The 13,040-nt window shown below is 57.4% G+C and overlaps 1 protein-coding gene and 1 long non-coding RNA gene across 12 annotated transcripts in view; one reads left to right on the top strand and one right to left on the bottom strand.

Moving 5' to 3' along the window:
* MACROH2A1 (macroH2A.1 histone) overlaps window positions 1-12,606 on the top strand; it is a 74,555-nt gene extending 61,949 nt beyond the window's left edge. For all 8 annotated transcript variants that reach the window (XR_011650465.1, XR_008425444.2, XR_011650464.1 and 5 more), the window contains 3 exons: window positions 1,814-1,903; window positions 4,230-4,404; window positions 11,842-12,606. Coding sequence is in view for 4 of the 8 variants with exons in the window: in XM_053913446.2 (XP_053769421.1) it covers window positions 1,814-1,903; window positions 4,230-4,404; window positions 11,842-12,007 (431 nt within the window). In the remaining 4 variants the exon portion in view is untranslated. The remainder of the gene's footprint in view (window positions 1-1,813; window positions 1,904-4,229; window positions 4,405-11,841) is intronic.
* The window catches only part of LOC139440317 (uncharacterized), a 175,093-nt gene continuing 166,439 nt past the window's right edge, over window positions 4,387-13,040 (bottom strand). For all 4 annotated transcript variants that reach the window (XR_011650469.1, XR_011650467.1, XR_011650468.1 and 1 more), the window contains one exon: window positions 4,387-4,524. This is a non-coding gene — a long non-coding RNA (uncharacterized lncRNA). The remainder of the gene's footprint in view (window positions 4,525-13,040) is intronic.

Raw genomic sequence — 13,040 nt, 5'->3', positions numbered from 1 at the left:
AGGAGTGGGTAGTGTTAGCACAGTACCGATTTTATTCCCCCTTCCAAATCTCCCAGCTCTCCCGCAGGAGCAGCCAGGACGGAGAGCGAGGGCCCGTGACGGTCCTGCTGGAGCACATGTGTCCCCTTCCCCCTCAGGCTGGGTTGGGGGGCGGCTAGACCAGGTGCAGCTGGGCAGCCGCATTTGGGACCCAGCAGGTTCCTTTTTCTCAGTTGCTCGGATATCACAGGTGAAACTGTAAGTGGGCCTCACTCACCTGGCTGTATCCTCAAAGCCTCCACCTGCTGGTGGGTAGGGCTGAGCCATGAGACCTGAACCTGCTCCCTCCAGCCCATTCAGCCAGTGTCTCTGATTCTGAACTATGTCAGAAACACACAGCTGTTGCCACCTCTGCCACTTAAATGCCTACTGCACTCCTTTCCAAGATGGAAAGGCAGGGGGGCAGTCTGGGCTGATGAGGAGGGAGGCTGGGTCCCACCTCAAGGATCCCGACTCGATCTTTCGGAAAGCCAGGCCTCCTAGACAGCCGAGAGCCCCAGTGGGTGACGGCCTGCCGGTCACGTTTGCTCATGCATCCCAGGCTCCCTACAGCCAGGGGCTCACAGGTCAGTGCCTGCCGTTAGCCCGGGGCTGTCTTACTGGTAACAGTGCCCAGGCTCTGATTTTCCTTCTAGACACTTCCCTGGGGTCAGTGCACCCCTCCAGAACAAGCGTGCAAATGAGGCAGGCTTCTCTAAGGAAGTCAGCCCTAGCCACTGCAGGGCCGGTGCATTCCCACGCACCCTGACTGACATCCCAGAAGTTGCCAGGCACACTTCGAATTTTCCAACATACACAGTGAATCTTAAGGGGAGTATTTTTGTCCTCTTGTGAGGAAAAGTACTTTAAAATGTGCAAAACTGAGGAATCAGAGCTTAAGGAAGAATGAGACCCCATTCTGGCCCAACTTTAAAGGGTGATGTTGTCTGTCATTTTGGTCGCTGCTTGCTGTCCCGCACGAGACATGCAGCCCACAGACCTTATCGGTGTTGGGATCTCACTGGAGAGCCTGGCTTTCATAGCAGAAATTGTCAAGCACCCCGATGCACAAGAAAAGGTGCTTCCTGCCGTCACTGGGCTAAAAGAACAAACCTGACCCTGACAGGTGGGCCACCCGTCTTTCCAGGCCTTCCTATAACACGAGTTCATCTTTAAGCTCTGCTTCTGATGTTGTTCTCCTTTACCTAAAATGATTCTAAATCATAAGCGTGATTAAGGAAATTCTATCTGAGGCCATTATTATTTTTTGTATCCACATGTATCAAAGCTGCAAAATAGGAACTAAGCATGATAATAATGCTGGTCCAAAGGTGGCCAGCTCTGAGCACTTTCTCTGGGACTGCGGCCAGGAGGGGAGCCAGCTTCCCGATGGGAGCATGGTATGCCTTTCCTAAAACCTCCTTATTTGGGGATTCTCCCAGAGACAGAGAAGCAAGTCCAGGGGCGGCATCAGCCTTGGAAGCCAGCGCCATCTGGTTTCTCACGCTGAAATAAAGCACGCGGCTCAGGCGTGCTCTTCACCAAGAGCAGGCACCTCCTGTCCCTCTCGCATCTCTGGCCCCTCCAGGATCACCTGGAGTCAGCCCCAGATTATGGCGAGTCCCTTCTAAATCTCACTCTTGTGGCTCAGCCGAGGCTTAGCTCCTGTTCTGCAGCCATCTGGAAATTTAGCCGGTCAGATCACAAAGTACGTAGTAACCTGACATGCTGAGTGTGTGTGTGTGTGCCCTGAGACTCCGGGATGGCAATCTAACCTCGCCCTGTCCTTGTCTAGGAAACACGCTGGAGAAGAAAGGTGGCAAGGAGTTTGTAGAAGCTGTTCTGGAGCTCCGGAAAAAGAACGGGCCTTTGGAAGTAGCTGGAGGTAAGGTCAGGAAGTGCGGGGCGTATCTGGGTGTGGCCCATGTGGAATCAGGGAAACCATTTGATGAGACAACTTGGAATTCGGGGTGGCAATGCAGGTGTGTCTCTGAGATGGAGGCAGGGCCTGCTGGCCTAACAACTTGACCTTTTGTCACAGGCAAATTGTCACCGGGGTTTCAGGGCGGTGAACATAGCCGTTCCAGTTTTTTTATTACTTAAAATAGCTTCTAAATGTTTGATGTCTAGACCTCAAGTTTTAAGGGATTATGGAAGCTGAGTTTGGCAAATGTTAAGATTGAGAATGAGAGAGTGATGCTGAGCCATCTGCAAAACTGCTGGGGAAAGATGCAGCGAGGCATCTGTATTTGGCCATCTGTGCTTTCAATGGGCAAAATATAAACACATTTCTCACTCACCGATTACACCTTTCCTGACACAGGGGCACTCTGATGGGCGGGGAGAGAAAAGGGCTGAGGACCACAGAGGCAGAGGGTTTCGGAATTCCAGACAGTGGGTGAGGCCGGGCTCCGCCCACAGCTGGGTGGGGAATATGCCACCCCCTTCCTTTTTGGGGCTCCGGTTTCCCTTCTTACTAGATGGTCCCAGTGCCCATTCTGTCTTCGAATCCTGTTTTTAATGACTCTGAGTTAAACACGAGCATCAACAGTTACTATGGCATGTCCACACAAGCCCTTTTTCCCCAAGCCATCATGACCTGCCAGGCCGGGCTGGTCACGGGGCTGGTGGGGATGAGAGGGTGTCATCCCCTTGCGGCTCTGTACCTTTGACCTCAGCTCTGCCAGTTGTTTTCCCTACAAGGGACAGGGCGTTGCGTGGGGACATAGTTTCCCAGCTCTTCCAGCCAGCACCACCTGGAACAGGGGAGGACGCACACAGCATACCCCACCCGGCCAAGGGCTCCGTTCCCAGCACCTCTGCGCCAGCCTGGGGTCCTGCGCAGTGGCGCTCCTGCGCGGGCCTATTTGGTGGCCCTGGCCCTGCTGTGCGCTAGATTTAGCACGGCTAAGAAACGTTTGCTTGTTCTAGTAACAGAGGCACACTTTGGGCTTGATTTTAAGATTTATTTTAGAAAAGATTTTAAAATATAAAGCACACCCCTGCTCCACTGTCTGAAGATAATCACTGTTAACACGTTTCTTTGCGATCTTTTTTCCCCCCCCGCACAGTTTAGCGGTGATGTCTCGGGACAGACAGTGAATTAACCCTCAGTCTCGGGTTGCTGTAGGTCGGCACTTGAGCCCAGACTGGGCGAGCCCGTCAGTGAGCAGTGCGAACACCCGCACTCAGACCCGAGACTCGGCTCTGGGCTGTGTCTGCCGCACCCTGAGGCACTGCCCACAAGCACTGTTTCGCGGGGTCTGCTAGTGACACCACCGTAATACGCCACACCTCGTGGGTGGTGCCACCTGGGGTTCCTCACAAAATGGGCTCAGGAAACGCTCGGTCAAACCACAAGTTGGGGTGTCTTCTGTGGCGGTGGTGCGGGGGTGTCAGTGTGCCCCGTGTCAGAGCGGGGCAGGCAGCGCTCACCAGCCCTGGGACCAGGCACACCTCCTCTGCGTTGCATCTCTGGGGACAGGCATCCTGAAATGTGCTCGGGGAGACACCGGGCTGGCTTGTCCCACTTCCTGCCGGGTGGCAGGCCCACAGCCAGGGTCTTGGGATCTGACAGGGGCTGGCTGGAGTTGGAGAGTGGGGCTGGCTGCAGAAACGTGCAGCTGGGCCAAGGCTCCTCTTCCAGGAAAAGAAAACAGTCGCATCCTAGAAATGGTCTCATCTGTCAGAACTACGCAGTTAGAGAGGAGAAGAGGGCAGCAGACATGCTAGTCGGGTTGCTTTCCTCCTAAGTTCGTACCAAACCGTGTCTGGGATACATTATAATTATATAGGCACATGAATGCTCTTGAGGAAAGGGGGCTAGAGACCCCAAAAGGCAGTTAATTTGAGGCTGCAAACATTCTGACACATTCAGTGGAGTCAGATGCTGAAGGCCCCACCTTCTGGGAGGGTGGGGAAGGGCTTACCACAATCTGGGCTGGAAGTCCTGGCAGTCACGCAGCCCGAGCCAGCTTTCCAAGGCTGGGTCTCGGTGTGGCCTCCTCCAGAGGGAGAAGGAACACCAGTCACTCACTGATGACCAGTTTCCCCCTCGAGCTCGCACTGGAATCCCGCCTCGGCCCCCGCTGGGCACAGGGCACCGGGGGCTCAGGAACGTGCTGTTGCTGCCGAGTGGGTCTGGGCTTGGCAGCGAGTGCTGTGTGCTTTGCAGAGGGACAGAGCTCACTGTTCCTGTCTCGTCTGCCCAGCTGCTGTCAGCGCAGGACACGGCCTGCCCGCCAAGTTTGTGATCCACTGTAACAGTCCCGTCTGGGGTGCAGACAAGTGCGAGGAACTTCTGGAAAAGACAGTGAAGAACTGCTTGGCCCTGGCAGATGATAAGAAGCTGAAGTCCATCGCGTTTCCGTCCATTGGCAGTGGCAGGTAAGGGTGCCGGCTTGTGGCCACGGCACTCGGGTGTCTTTCCTGGCGTGCTGAGCCCGTGGTTGTGGGGCTCTGACTGTGGACGAGGTCTCCCAAGGCGGCTCTCGGGCTGGCCTCCATCTAGGAGAAGAGAGCAAGAAATGGGGGAGAGAGCAAAGATTAAGCGATGGTGGGGGGGGGACAGGAGTCCCGAGGACAGTACAGAACGGCTGCTGTGACAGCAGATGCATCACAGAAGGTAACCTCGGAGTGGCCTGGGACTGTTCAGGTGGGTAGGGAGGACAGACGAGCAGTGGATACAATGAAAGGAGCACCCCTCCCAGAACCAGCCTACGGCTGCGTTCCAGTTGTGTCCCCAAACCACAGCATTCTTTGGGCAAAGCCCTGGGCCTCCCACCTTTGTATTCCTGGGCGTCCTTCACCTCCCAGACCTGCTGGCTCTGCCTCTGGCTCATTGCCGGGCTGACGAGGCCATGGGGCTTGTTGGAACTGAGTGGATAGTTATATGAGTGAAACAGGGCCAGGCCTACCCAGCTTCCTGGCCCTGCATTACCCCCAGGTGGGCTCAGCTGCCCCTCAGACAGAGACGCACAAGCCAGAGAGCCCACACTGGAAGGCTGTCGTCTTTGAACAGCTGATGGGGTGGGCAGGGTGGCGACCACCCCAACCACGCCACCTCCCAGGCTGCACACCCCAGATGCCAGCAAATAGTCGCCAGGTCCCTGCCTAGCAGAGCAGTACAGTGCTGTGGTAGGGGTCATCCACCAACCAGCTCGGTGATGGTTAACCCCTGCTCTGTAAAACAGGCACAGTAATCCCTCCAGCGGTGTCCTGGGCCTGCTCTGGAGGTGAGGGAGGGGGCCTGCTGGGGTCCCTCTGCCCGCCCTATCTCAGGGTCCTCCCTGCAGAGGAGCTGAGTTGCCGGCCTCTGGAATGGGCCCTGAGCAAAGGGAAACTGGCCTTCAGAGCTGCAGCTGTGGGCATCTTGGGCCCAAGAGGGGTTGCAGCCCAGGGCTATGTATCGATAGGTGTCTGCACCTGGGCTTCCCATCCTGCACCAGCCCCTCCCAGCACCCAGGGAAGTCAGGGCTCTGTGGAGGCAGACGGGGTTCCCTAAGGAGGTGCCAGCATCGGTCCCAGAGTCAATTTGAGACTTTTTTTTTAACATACCAAATGCTTTTTTGTATCACAGCATAAATTGCCAGCTTCTCCAACCTTCCCACCTTCCACAGAAGGCCTGTTCTTTGACACTGCCCTGCTGTGCGACCTTCGGTAAATGAATCGCCCTCTCTGTCCCCGGCCTGCCTTATCGGCGAGGCTCTGGGGACCGCCCGTCCTCACGGGCGGTTCTGAGGTTCAGTTAATTAGTGCTTCAGAGGCACTTTGATCTGCCCTGATGAAAGGTGCTCCCAAAGAGAGAGGCAGTAGGAGCTGTTATTGGAGGTAGTAATTTCACGCTCCTTCACATGGCTATTGGGAAATTTCTAATTGCAGCATAAAAGTCATTCTCATAAAAGAGCATCTGTTATTACAAACTTATTTACATTTTTCATGGAGTAAAAAGTTTTAAGAAATAACCAATTGAAAGCTTTTAAGAGGGCGGAATTCCTAAGGTGAGCGATGTGCACAGCCGCCTGGCCCACATCTGCCGGGCAGACCGTGCCCCGCAGCGCCGAGTCAGCAGCTGCCCTTTCATGAGGGAAGCCCCGGATTACAGCAGAGCCGGCCCGTAAATCACAGCGGGCTTTAGGAGGGGAAATAAAACGGCTTGTTTGTGGCATCCAGTGTCTCTGGCATAAAAGTTGCGCTGGAATTAAAACAGTAGAAATGCAAACATGTTGGTAAAGTGGGCTCACTTTCTCTCAGCCTAGCTCAGCGTCCTGGGCATCTGAAGGGCAGCCACGACCCCAGACCCCCTTCCTCCAGGCCAGTCTCAAAGCCCCCTGGACATAAATGAGACCTGGGTGTGTAGCCTCGGGAAGCCACCTCAGGCATCTGGACATCCTGTCCTTGGGCATTCTGGTCACAATATTTATGGACACCCCACTCCCTCAGCTGTTTGACATTAGGGAGCGACCCCTCTCAGGAGGGGCGGTCCATGGGGAGTAGCTTCGACTGGGGCTTTGATTAAATTCTCCTTAGGTTTATGAGCTTAAAAGGAAAGCCAGTTTGTCTTTTTCAAGCTACCCTTTATGGTATTTATTGAGCCCCAGACACTGTGCTAAACCCTTAGCTGCATCCTCTCACAGCAGCCCTTCGAGGGACGTACTGTGGTTAATTCTGCTCAAAGGCGCAGAACCAGAAGCTCAGAGGGGTTAAGTCACTTACCTGTGGTCACACAGCTTGCATCTGGTAGGGCCAGAATCTGGTTAGAGGCCCCTGGTTTCAGCACCCATAACATTGGGCACATGGAACCCCTGCCTCCTGTCCCCGGCGGTCACAGACCCACCTCCTTGCTTCCTGCTGGAGGCTCGCCCCACTGCCTGCACCCTCTCCGTGCGTGAGCTTCAGGGAACCTTGGAACCCCCACTTGGAATTCCCTGACCTGCCCAGGCTCAGCCATCAGCCTCCCTACCCCTTAGGCAGGCGCCTGAGAAGAGACATGTAAAGCACAGAAACCAACTGACAGGGAGACTCGCTTATTAACCCCAAACATGCGAGCCCTGGAGTGAGAGAAGGTAAGAGGCCTCTTCTGGGGTTGTGCTGCCTGGGCCCCCCTCTGGCCTTGGGGGACAGAGAGCCCATCTTCACCCCTTTCTGATTTTGACTTTTCCCGCTGGTAGTCCCCTGCTCTCAGCTGAGGACCCTGACGGCCTGGTCTCTGCCTCCAGCTGGGGCAACTTCGGACAGGCTCAAAGACAGAATGTGGAAAAACGTGAGAGGGGACCTAACCCCAGCAGAAGAGTGTCCACACATGGTGACGTTTTCCCCACGTCACCCCTGCTCCCAAGATATCGAGCCCTACCCATCTCCCAAACGGCCAAGATGGCTGGACGGGCCTAGCAAGGAACACAGGCTCCACCTAAAACCTACGTTTACACCTATGCAGCCTTCACGGGCACGTTCCCCACCTGTCTCCTCCAGAAAATCCACCCGACTCGCCCCAGTCCCAGGGCACAGCCTCTCCCCACTGGCCCCTGATGGGCCTGCTTAACACAGTTCGGGGCCTGGGTTCCTCCTATGCCACCCAACCCGGCCACCCAGTTCCTCTGTGCCACCCAGGGGGCTCACCAGGAGCAGGGATGCCTGGTGCGGCCCCACACAAAGCATGGGCTCAGCAGAGCTGGGAGAACTGAAACCTCCGTGAAGTTTGGGCCCTGCGAACCCACATTTCTGCCATCCGATAGGACGATGGGACAGGCAACCGCTGTGCGTGGTTGCCAGCCACCACTGCCCGGGCTTCCCCGAGAGGGCCCCGGAAAGAGCTAGCCCTTGAGGCCCCTGCACCAGTCTAGGGGTACTGAGGCTCAAGACATTTAGGAAAGGGCGCCCCAGGCACACCCGGAGTGACTTCAGGGGAAGCCAGGCCCCTGTCCTCCTCAGTCTGTGCAGGGCGAGGCTGAGAAGGAGGAGGTCCATGTCTGAGATGAACCCACTGCAGGGTGTGAAGCACTCAGCTGCAGGGGGACTTAAGACACAAGCCCTAACCACCGCAGCCGCGTCACCCCACAGGTACCCACTTTCCAGTAGAGGAGGGGATGCTGAGAGGCCGACGCCCCTGTATAGGTCGAATTCAGGTCCAAATCTGACCTGGGGTGTAAGCCCTCGCTCCCATTGCTCTGTTGTGTTTCAGAGGAGGTGGCAGCTGGCCTCGTCCCAAAGGCAGACATGGTGCAGCATAGCACAGTGACTGTCACAGGGTCAGGAGGCTGAGATGGGGGCAGAAGGCACAAAGGCATGGCCAAGCAGCCCCCCCAAAGCTGGGCAGCGCCTACCCAGGGAACCCCCACTCGTGCCCCGGCATGCCACCAGTCCAGGCCGACAGCCATCCGAGAGGACTGGGCCCCGCAGACCCAAACAGCAGCCCTCTGGGGCCCGGTGGCACATTGTTAGCACACAGTAACTACAGTGACAGCAGGCGTCACCCAGTCCCAGCTGTCACGGGCTCAGGGTGGGAGGCAGATTTCCACTGCGGGAGCCTTAGAAAGACCAAGACCACCCACCTTGCAGAAACACGAGTGACTGAAGACGGCGCATCATCTTGTCCAGTCCTCCCTGCCGCCCCAGGTGATAGGTGCTTCGATTACCGGCCCCCTGCACCAGGCGGAGGAACAAGGCGCAGAGACAGGACCCGAACGCGAATCCTGTGTGGCGCCCTCAGCTGCGTGTGCCACCCCTGCCCCCGTCCGAGGGCGCAGGGCCGTGTGCACAGCACCCTTGTGAGGACATCTTCCACGCAGTCCGTTCTGCCACCGGCACTCCGACCGTGGCTGCTAGGAAACGGCAGGAAAGCCGTCACCTTCGTGCTTTCTGGGAGCCAGGGCGGTCCAGCGTGCCCGCCCCTGTGGCGGCTTTCTTCTATAGGCTGTGGCTGTCTAGCACAGAGGGTGGGTTCACCGGCAAGACGTTTTCCTGGAAGCAAATCACGGTCACATCCACCCAGCAGTCGCCTTGCAGGACAAGGCCAGACCAGCCCGCGCTCCGTTAATAGGAGGGCCAGCAGTGTGGGCCATGTGCCTCTAACGCCTCAATCCCTACCTGTCTCCCCACCTGCGGGCTCCTCACCTCTGGGCCCAGCCTGCGAGCTCGGAGTGCGAAGCCCATGCTGGCTCCATGTAGAAGGGTGGCCCCACGTCCGCTGGTCAGACCCCCTTCTTGGGGGCCCACAGCCTGCATTTCCACAGGCCCCTCTCAGTCCTGAGGCAGGCTCCCGTGTGTGGGAAACTGCTGATGTAGGGCCAGGGAAGGACATCCCGTTGCTGAGAGTCACACAGCCTTTGTCAAGGGTCCCAGGCAGAGGATGGAACCCGTGGGAGAAAGGCTGTGTCAGGAAGTGCCAGGCACAGGCGGGAGTGGCTGGCATGGGTTTGGTGCCCCGGGAGGCCCCACTAGCAAGGGCAGCAGGGGCTAGGGCCACGGCCCGTGTTGGCAACCCCAGAGGGGACAGGCTGTGACCGTCAGGCCCACAATGCATTGCCCCTCCAGGAAGTCCCAGAGACCCTCACTCAGCCCAGCCACCTGTGCAGGTGTGAGGCAGAGATGGGCAGGGCAGTGCCCTCACCAGGGCAGCTTGGAGCTGGCGGAGCATCACCTTGGGCTTCCTTGTGGGGAGCCACTCCTTACAGCTCCACTCAGTGCCCCCCGGCCCAGCCAGGTAACATCCACAGGCGGCTCTGCCTGGTCCAGAAGCCCTCAGACCCTCCCATGGTGCCAGCAGGCTGCTGCCAGTGCCCGGCTGGCTCCCCGGGCTGCCATCGCCTCTGGACACCCCCACACCTTCCCATCCGCCCGGGGCCGCCACCTCGGCTCTCCTTACCCGGACGACATGAATGGGGGTGGCCATCCGGGCCGCACCTGCACTTACAGCAGGAACACACACACTCGCTCTTTGTGAGGCCCTGCAAATGGGCCCTCGTCCCAGCGACCCGCTCCCCAAAGCTGGCCAGGACCCCCTCTCAGGAGGGCGCCAGAGGTAGGAAGGGCAGCCCCTCACCCCCGTGCTCCCCATAACACTCACTTGCACACTTTCCCCCGGGGAACACGCTCACCAGAGATGGCCCCAAAACAAAAGGCCGATTTTACTTCCTCCAGCACTCAGTGACACCTGTTTTGTGCCAGGTAGTCTGTCCCCCATCTCCATTCCCGTGACAGCCGTCAGAGCACCTGTGCCAGGTGTGGCGCAAGCGGCTTCTTCCCAGACTGAGCTCGCGATTCCAGAGTGGGAGGGGGGGCCTGTCACGTGAGTGCCCCACCTCACTTCCCGCAAAGCCCTTCTCCCTGCGCTGTGCTCACCACCCTCCATCCTGGCCCACCTGTTGGTCACCCTGACTGTGGTGGTGGACAGAGTCCCCGGGACCTCCCCGGCGGGAAGCCGTGCCTGTCTGACACACCGTCAGGCTGGAACAACCGAGTCTCTTCCCACAGCCTCTGACCCACGGCCCTCCCCCGTGGTCCTGTGTGTGCTGGCAGCCTCGCAGGCGTGCCTGGTGCCTGAGGAGGAGCCACCGTGTGTGGAGGCACTCAGACTCTGGGTTGCACCCCACTGTCCCCGCGGGTTCCCCTGTACAGGCTGGGAACATGTCCTGGGTGATGCCCCTGTCTTCTAAGAACAAGCTTCGCTTCTAAAGCCTCCAGGAGTGACTAGGGGAGCATTCAGGCTGGGTGGAGCCCCGCTGGATCAAAAGCAGGTCAGAGGAACAGCTCTCTGGCGCACCCACAGCGCTCGCACCCACAGTGCTCTGAGCCCGGAGGCAGGCTCTCTGGGGAAGCAGCTGAGGGGGGTCGGAACGCCCTGCCCTCAGTGAGTGAGGCCGAGAGTGCTCTGGGAAAGTGCTCACCTGGCGGCAGGTCTGGTCTGATTGGAGAGGCCAGCTGAGACTGGCAGGTTGGCCCCGCACTTTGGGTACCAACGGATCCATGGGCCCAGAGCAGATGGGAGACTGTAGGTCTGCTGGTGAACAGAGAAATCCCCCTGAAAACTGGCCCCAAACTCTCACCCTCAGTATCCTTAAGTATAAGCTGGGATAAGGGGCTTGGATCCAGGACCAGTGGCTCCAAAGCCCACGTTGTCTCCACCAGACTAGGCAAGTTGCTACCTAACTGCCACTGTCCCCCTGGGTCACCTGGGTCCTGCATCTGCAGCGTTGACCAGGAACAGCCTTGGGCTCCCATGAAATAAGGAGCCCGCCTTTAGATTCTTGCTTAAGTTCTGAGACCCTACCCGTGCAAATTGCTACGTGACACTTACTTTAAGTGGAGATGCATGTGAATTCACACCAGTACGGCTTGGAGACGCTATCCCTTGAGACGAAGAGCCCACGTGGCCTGGAGTTGTTCCCCTGCACCCACAGCTCTCTGACACCCTGGCCCTTGGGGTGGTATAAGCTGCTATGTGCTGGGAGCAGGTTCCTGGCCAGCAGACTCTCAGCCATGCATCTGAGGGCCTGTGCTCAGATGCAACGTCTACTTGTGTGCATGAGCTGAGAGCTGGAGAAGCTGCAGCCTCCCACCGCCCCTGGTGCTGAGGCCCACAGGGAGCCTCGGGGGACTAGACGCACACCATGTGCCACAGAACACGTTCTCTTGTGCACCGTGGTTCCTGCCCACTAGTCCTTCTCTTGTCTGGTGGGCTCTGAGCTTTCTCATGCCTGTGTCCAAGCAGCCATCTGTGGCACATGTGGCCTTGCGAGCCCCCCAGAGGGTGGGGGCAGGGGGCAGGGGCGGTCCCGCGGTGGCCGAGGCTGGCTCCCTCAGCGAGCTCTGTCCTCTGTCTTGCAGGAACGGTTTTCCGAAGCAGACGGCAGCTCAGCTGATCCTGAAGGCCATCTCCAGTTACTTCGTGTCCACAATGTCCTCTTCCATCAAAACAGTGTACTTCGTGCTCTTCGACAGCGAGAGTATAGGCATCTACGTGCAGGAAATGGCCAAGCTGGACGCCAACTAGGCTGAGGCACGCCAGGGCCAGCCCACACCGTGCCCCCGGCCTCCAACGTGAAAGGAAGAAAAGAAAAGAAAAAAACCCCTTCACTCCGACTGGGAGGCGGGAACCCTTTCATTTTCAGTTTGCTCATCTAGGGAAAATAAGGTTTTGGTTTCCAGTTTAATTGTTTTCGACTTTCTAAAATGTTTTTACGTTAGCACTGATAGTTGGCATTACTGTTGTTAAGCACTGTGTTCCAGACTGTGTCTGACTTAGCGTAACCTAGGAGATTTTATAGTTTTATTTTAATGAAACCCTGCTTGACACAGAGCAGCGGGAGAGCAGCGTCTGCTACGGGAGGCGGAGCCCGGGAAGCCCGATCGTAGCCGTGTGTCGTGGTGCTTTGTCGTACACCCCGTGGCGTTCTCACTATGATGCTCCTTTTTCCTTTTGTCCCTGAAGAAGAATCATGAATATGCCGCAGACTTAATGTTTGTTTACTTTTTGTCTTAACGATGGATTTGAAAATGAAAGATTTAAAAGACAAAACAGAGTCTGTTGTCCTTAATTATATTTGCAATTTGGAATTTGTGTGAATTGATTTAGTAAAATGTTAAACTGTTGTTTGGTGCATTTCAAGTTTTTGTGCCCTTGAGCCCTAAGTCAGCTTCTCTCTCTGCAGGATGGGAGGGGGGTGCTGGGGGGAGCAGCCCGCCCCCCAGAGGGTCACAGTGGCCACTGCAGTGGGGCTGGGGTGGGGCCATCTGCAGGTCCCAGTGGCCGGCGGAGGGAGTCGATGTGAAGTGTCTCCTTCCATCCCTGCACACTGGGGCAAAGGTGGTACCCTCATTTCAGGGATGAGGAAGCAGATGTACTGGAAGCATGCGGCAAGTGGCAGGCTGGTACCAGAGCCCGGCTCTCTCCAGCCACCCACCCTGCCTGCAGGTCTCTGGCTTATGGCTGGGCCCAGGACCTCTGGGCCACTTGCCAGATGGAGCTGCGGAAGCCTCGAGACCTCCCCCAGAGCTGTGTTGAACCTGTTGTTCCTACAGGCTGG

The sequence above is a fragment of the Desmodus rotundus genome, chromosome 10, assembly GCF_022682495.2.
Source record: "Desmodus rotundus isolate HL8 chromosome 10, HLdesRot8A.1, whole genome shotgun sequence".
Taxonomy (NCBI): domain Eukaryota; kingdom Metazoa; phylum Chordata; class Mammalia; order Chiroptera; family Phyllostomidae; genus Desmodus; species Desmodus rotundus.
Note: the sequence above shows the minus strand (reverse complement) of the source record. Positions and strands in the feature narration are given on the sequence as shown.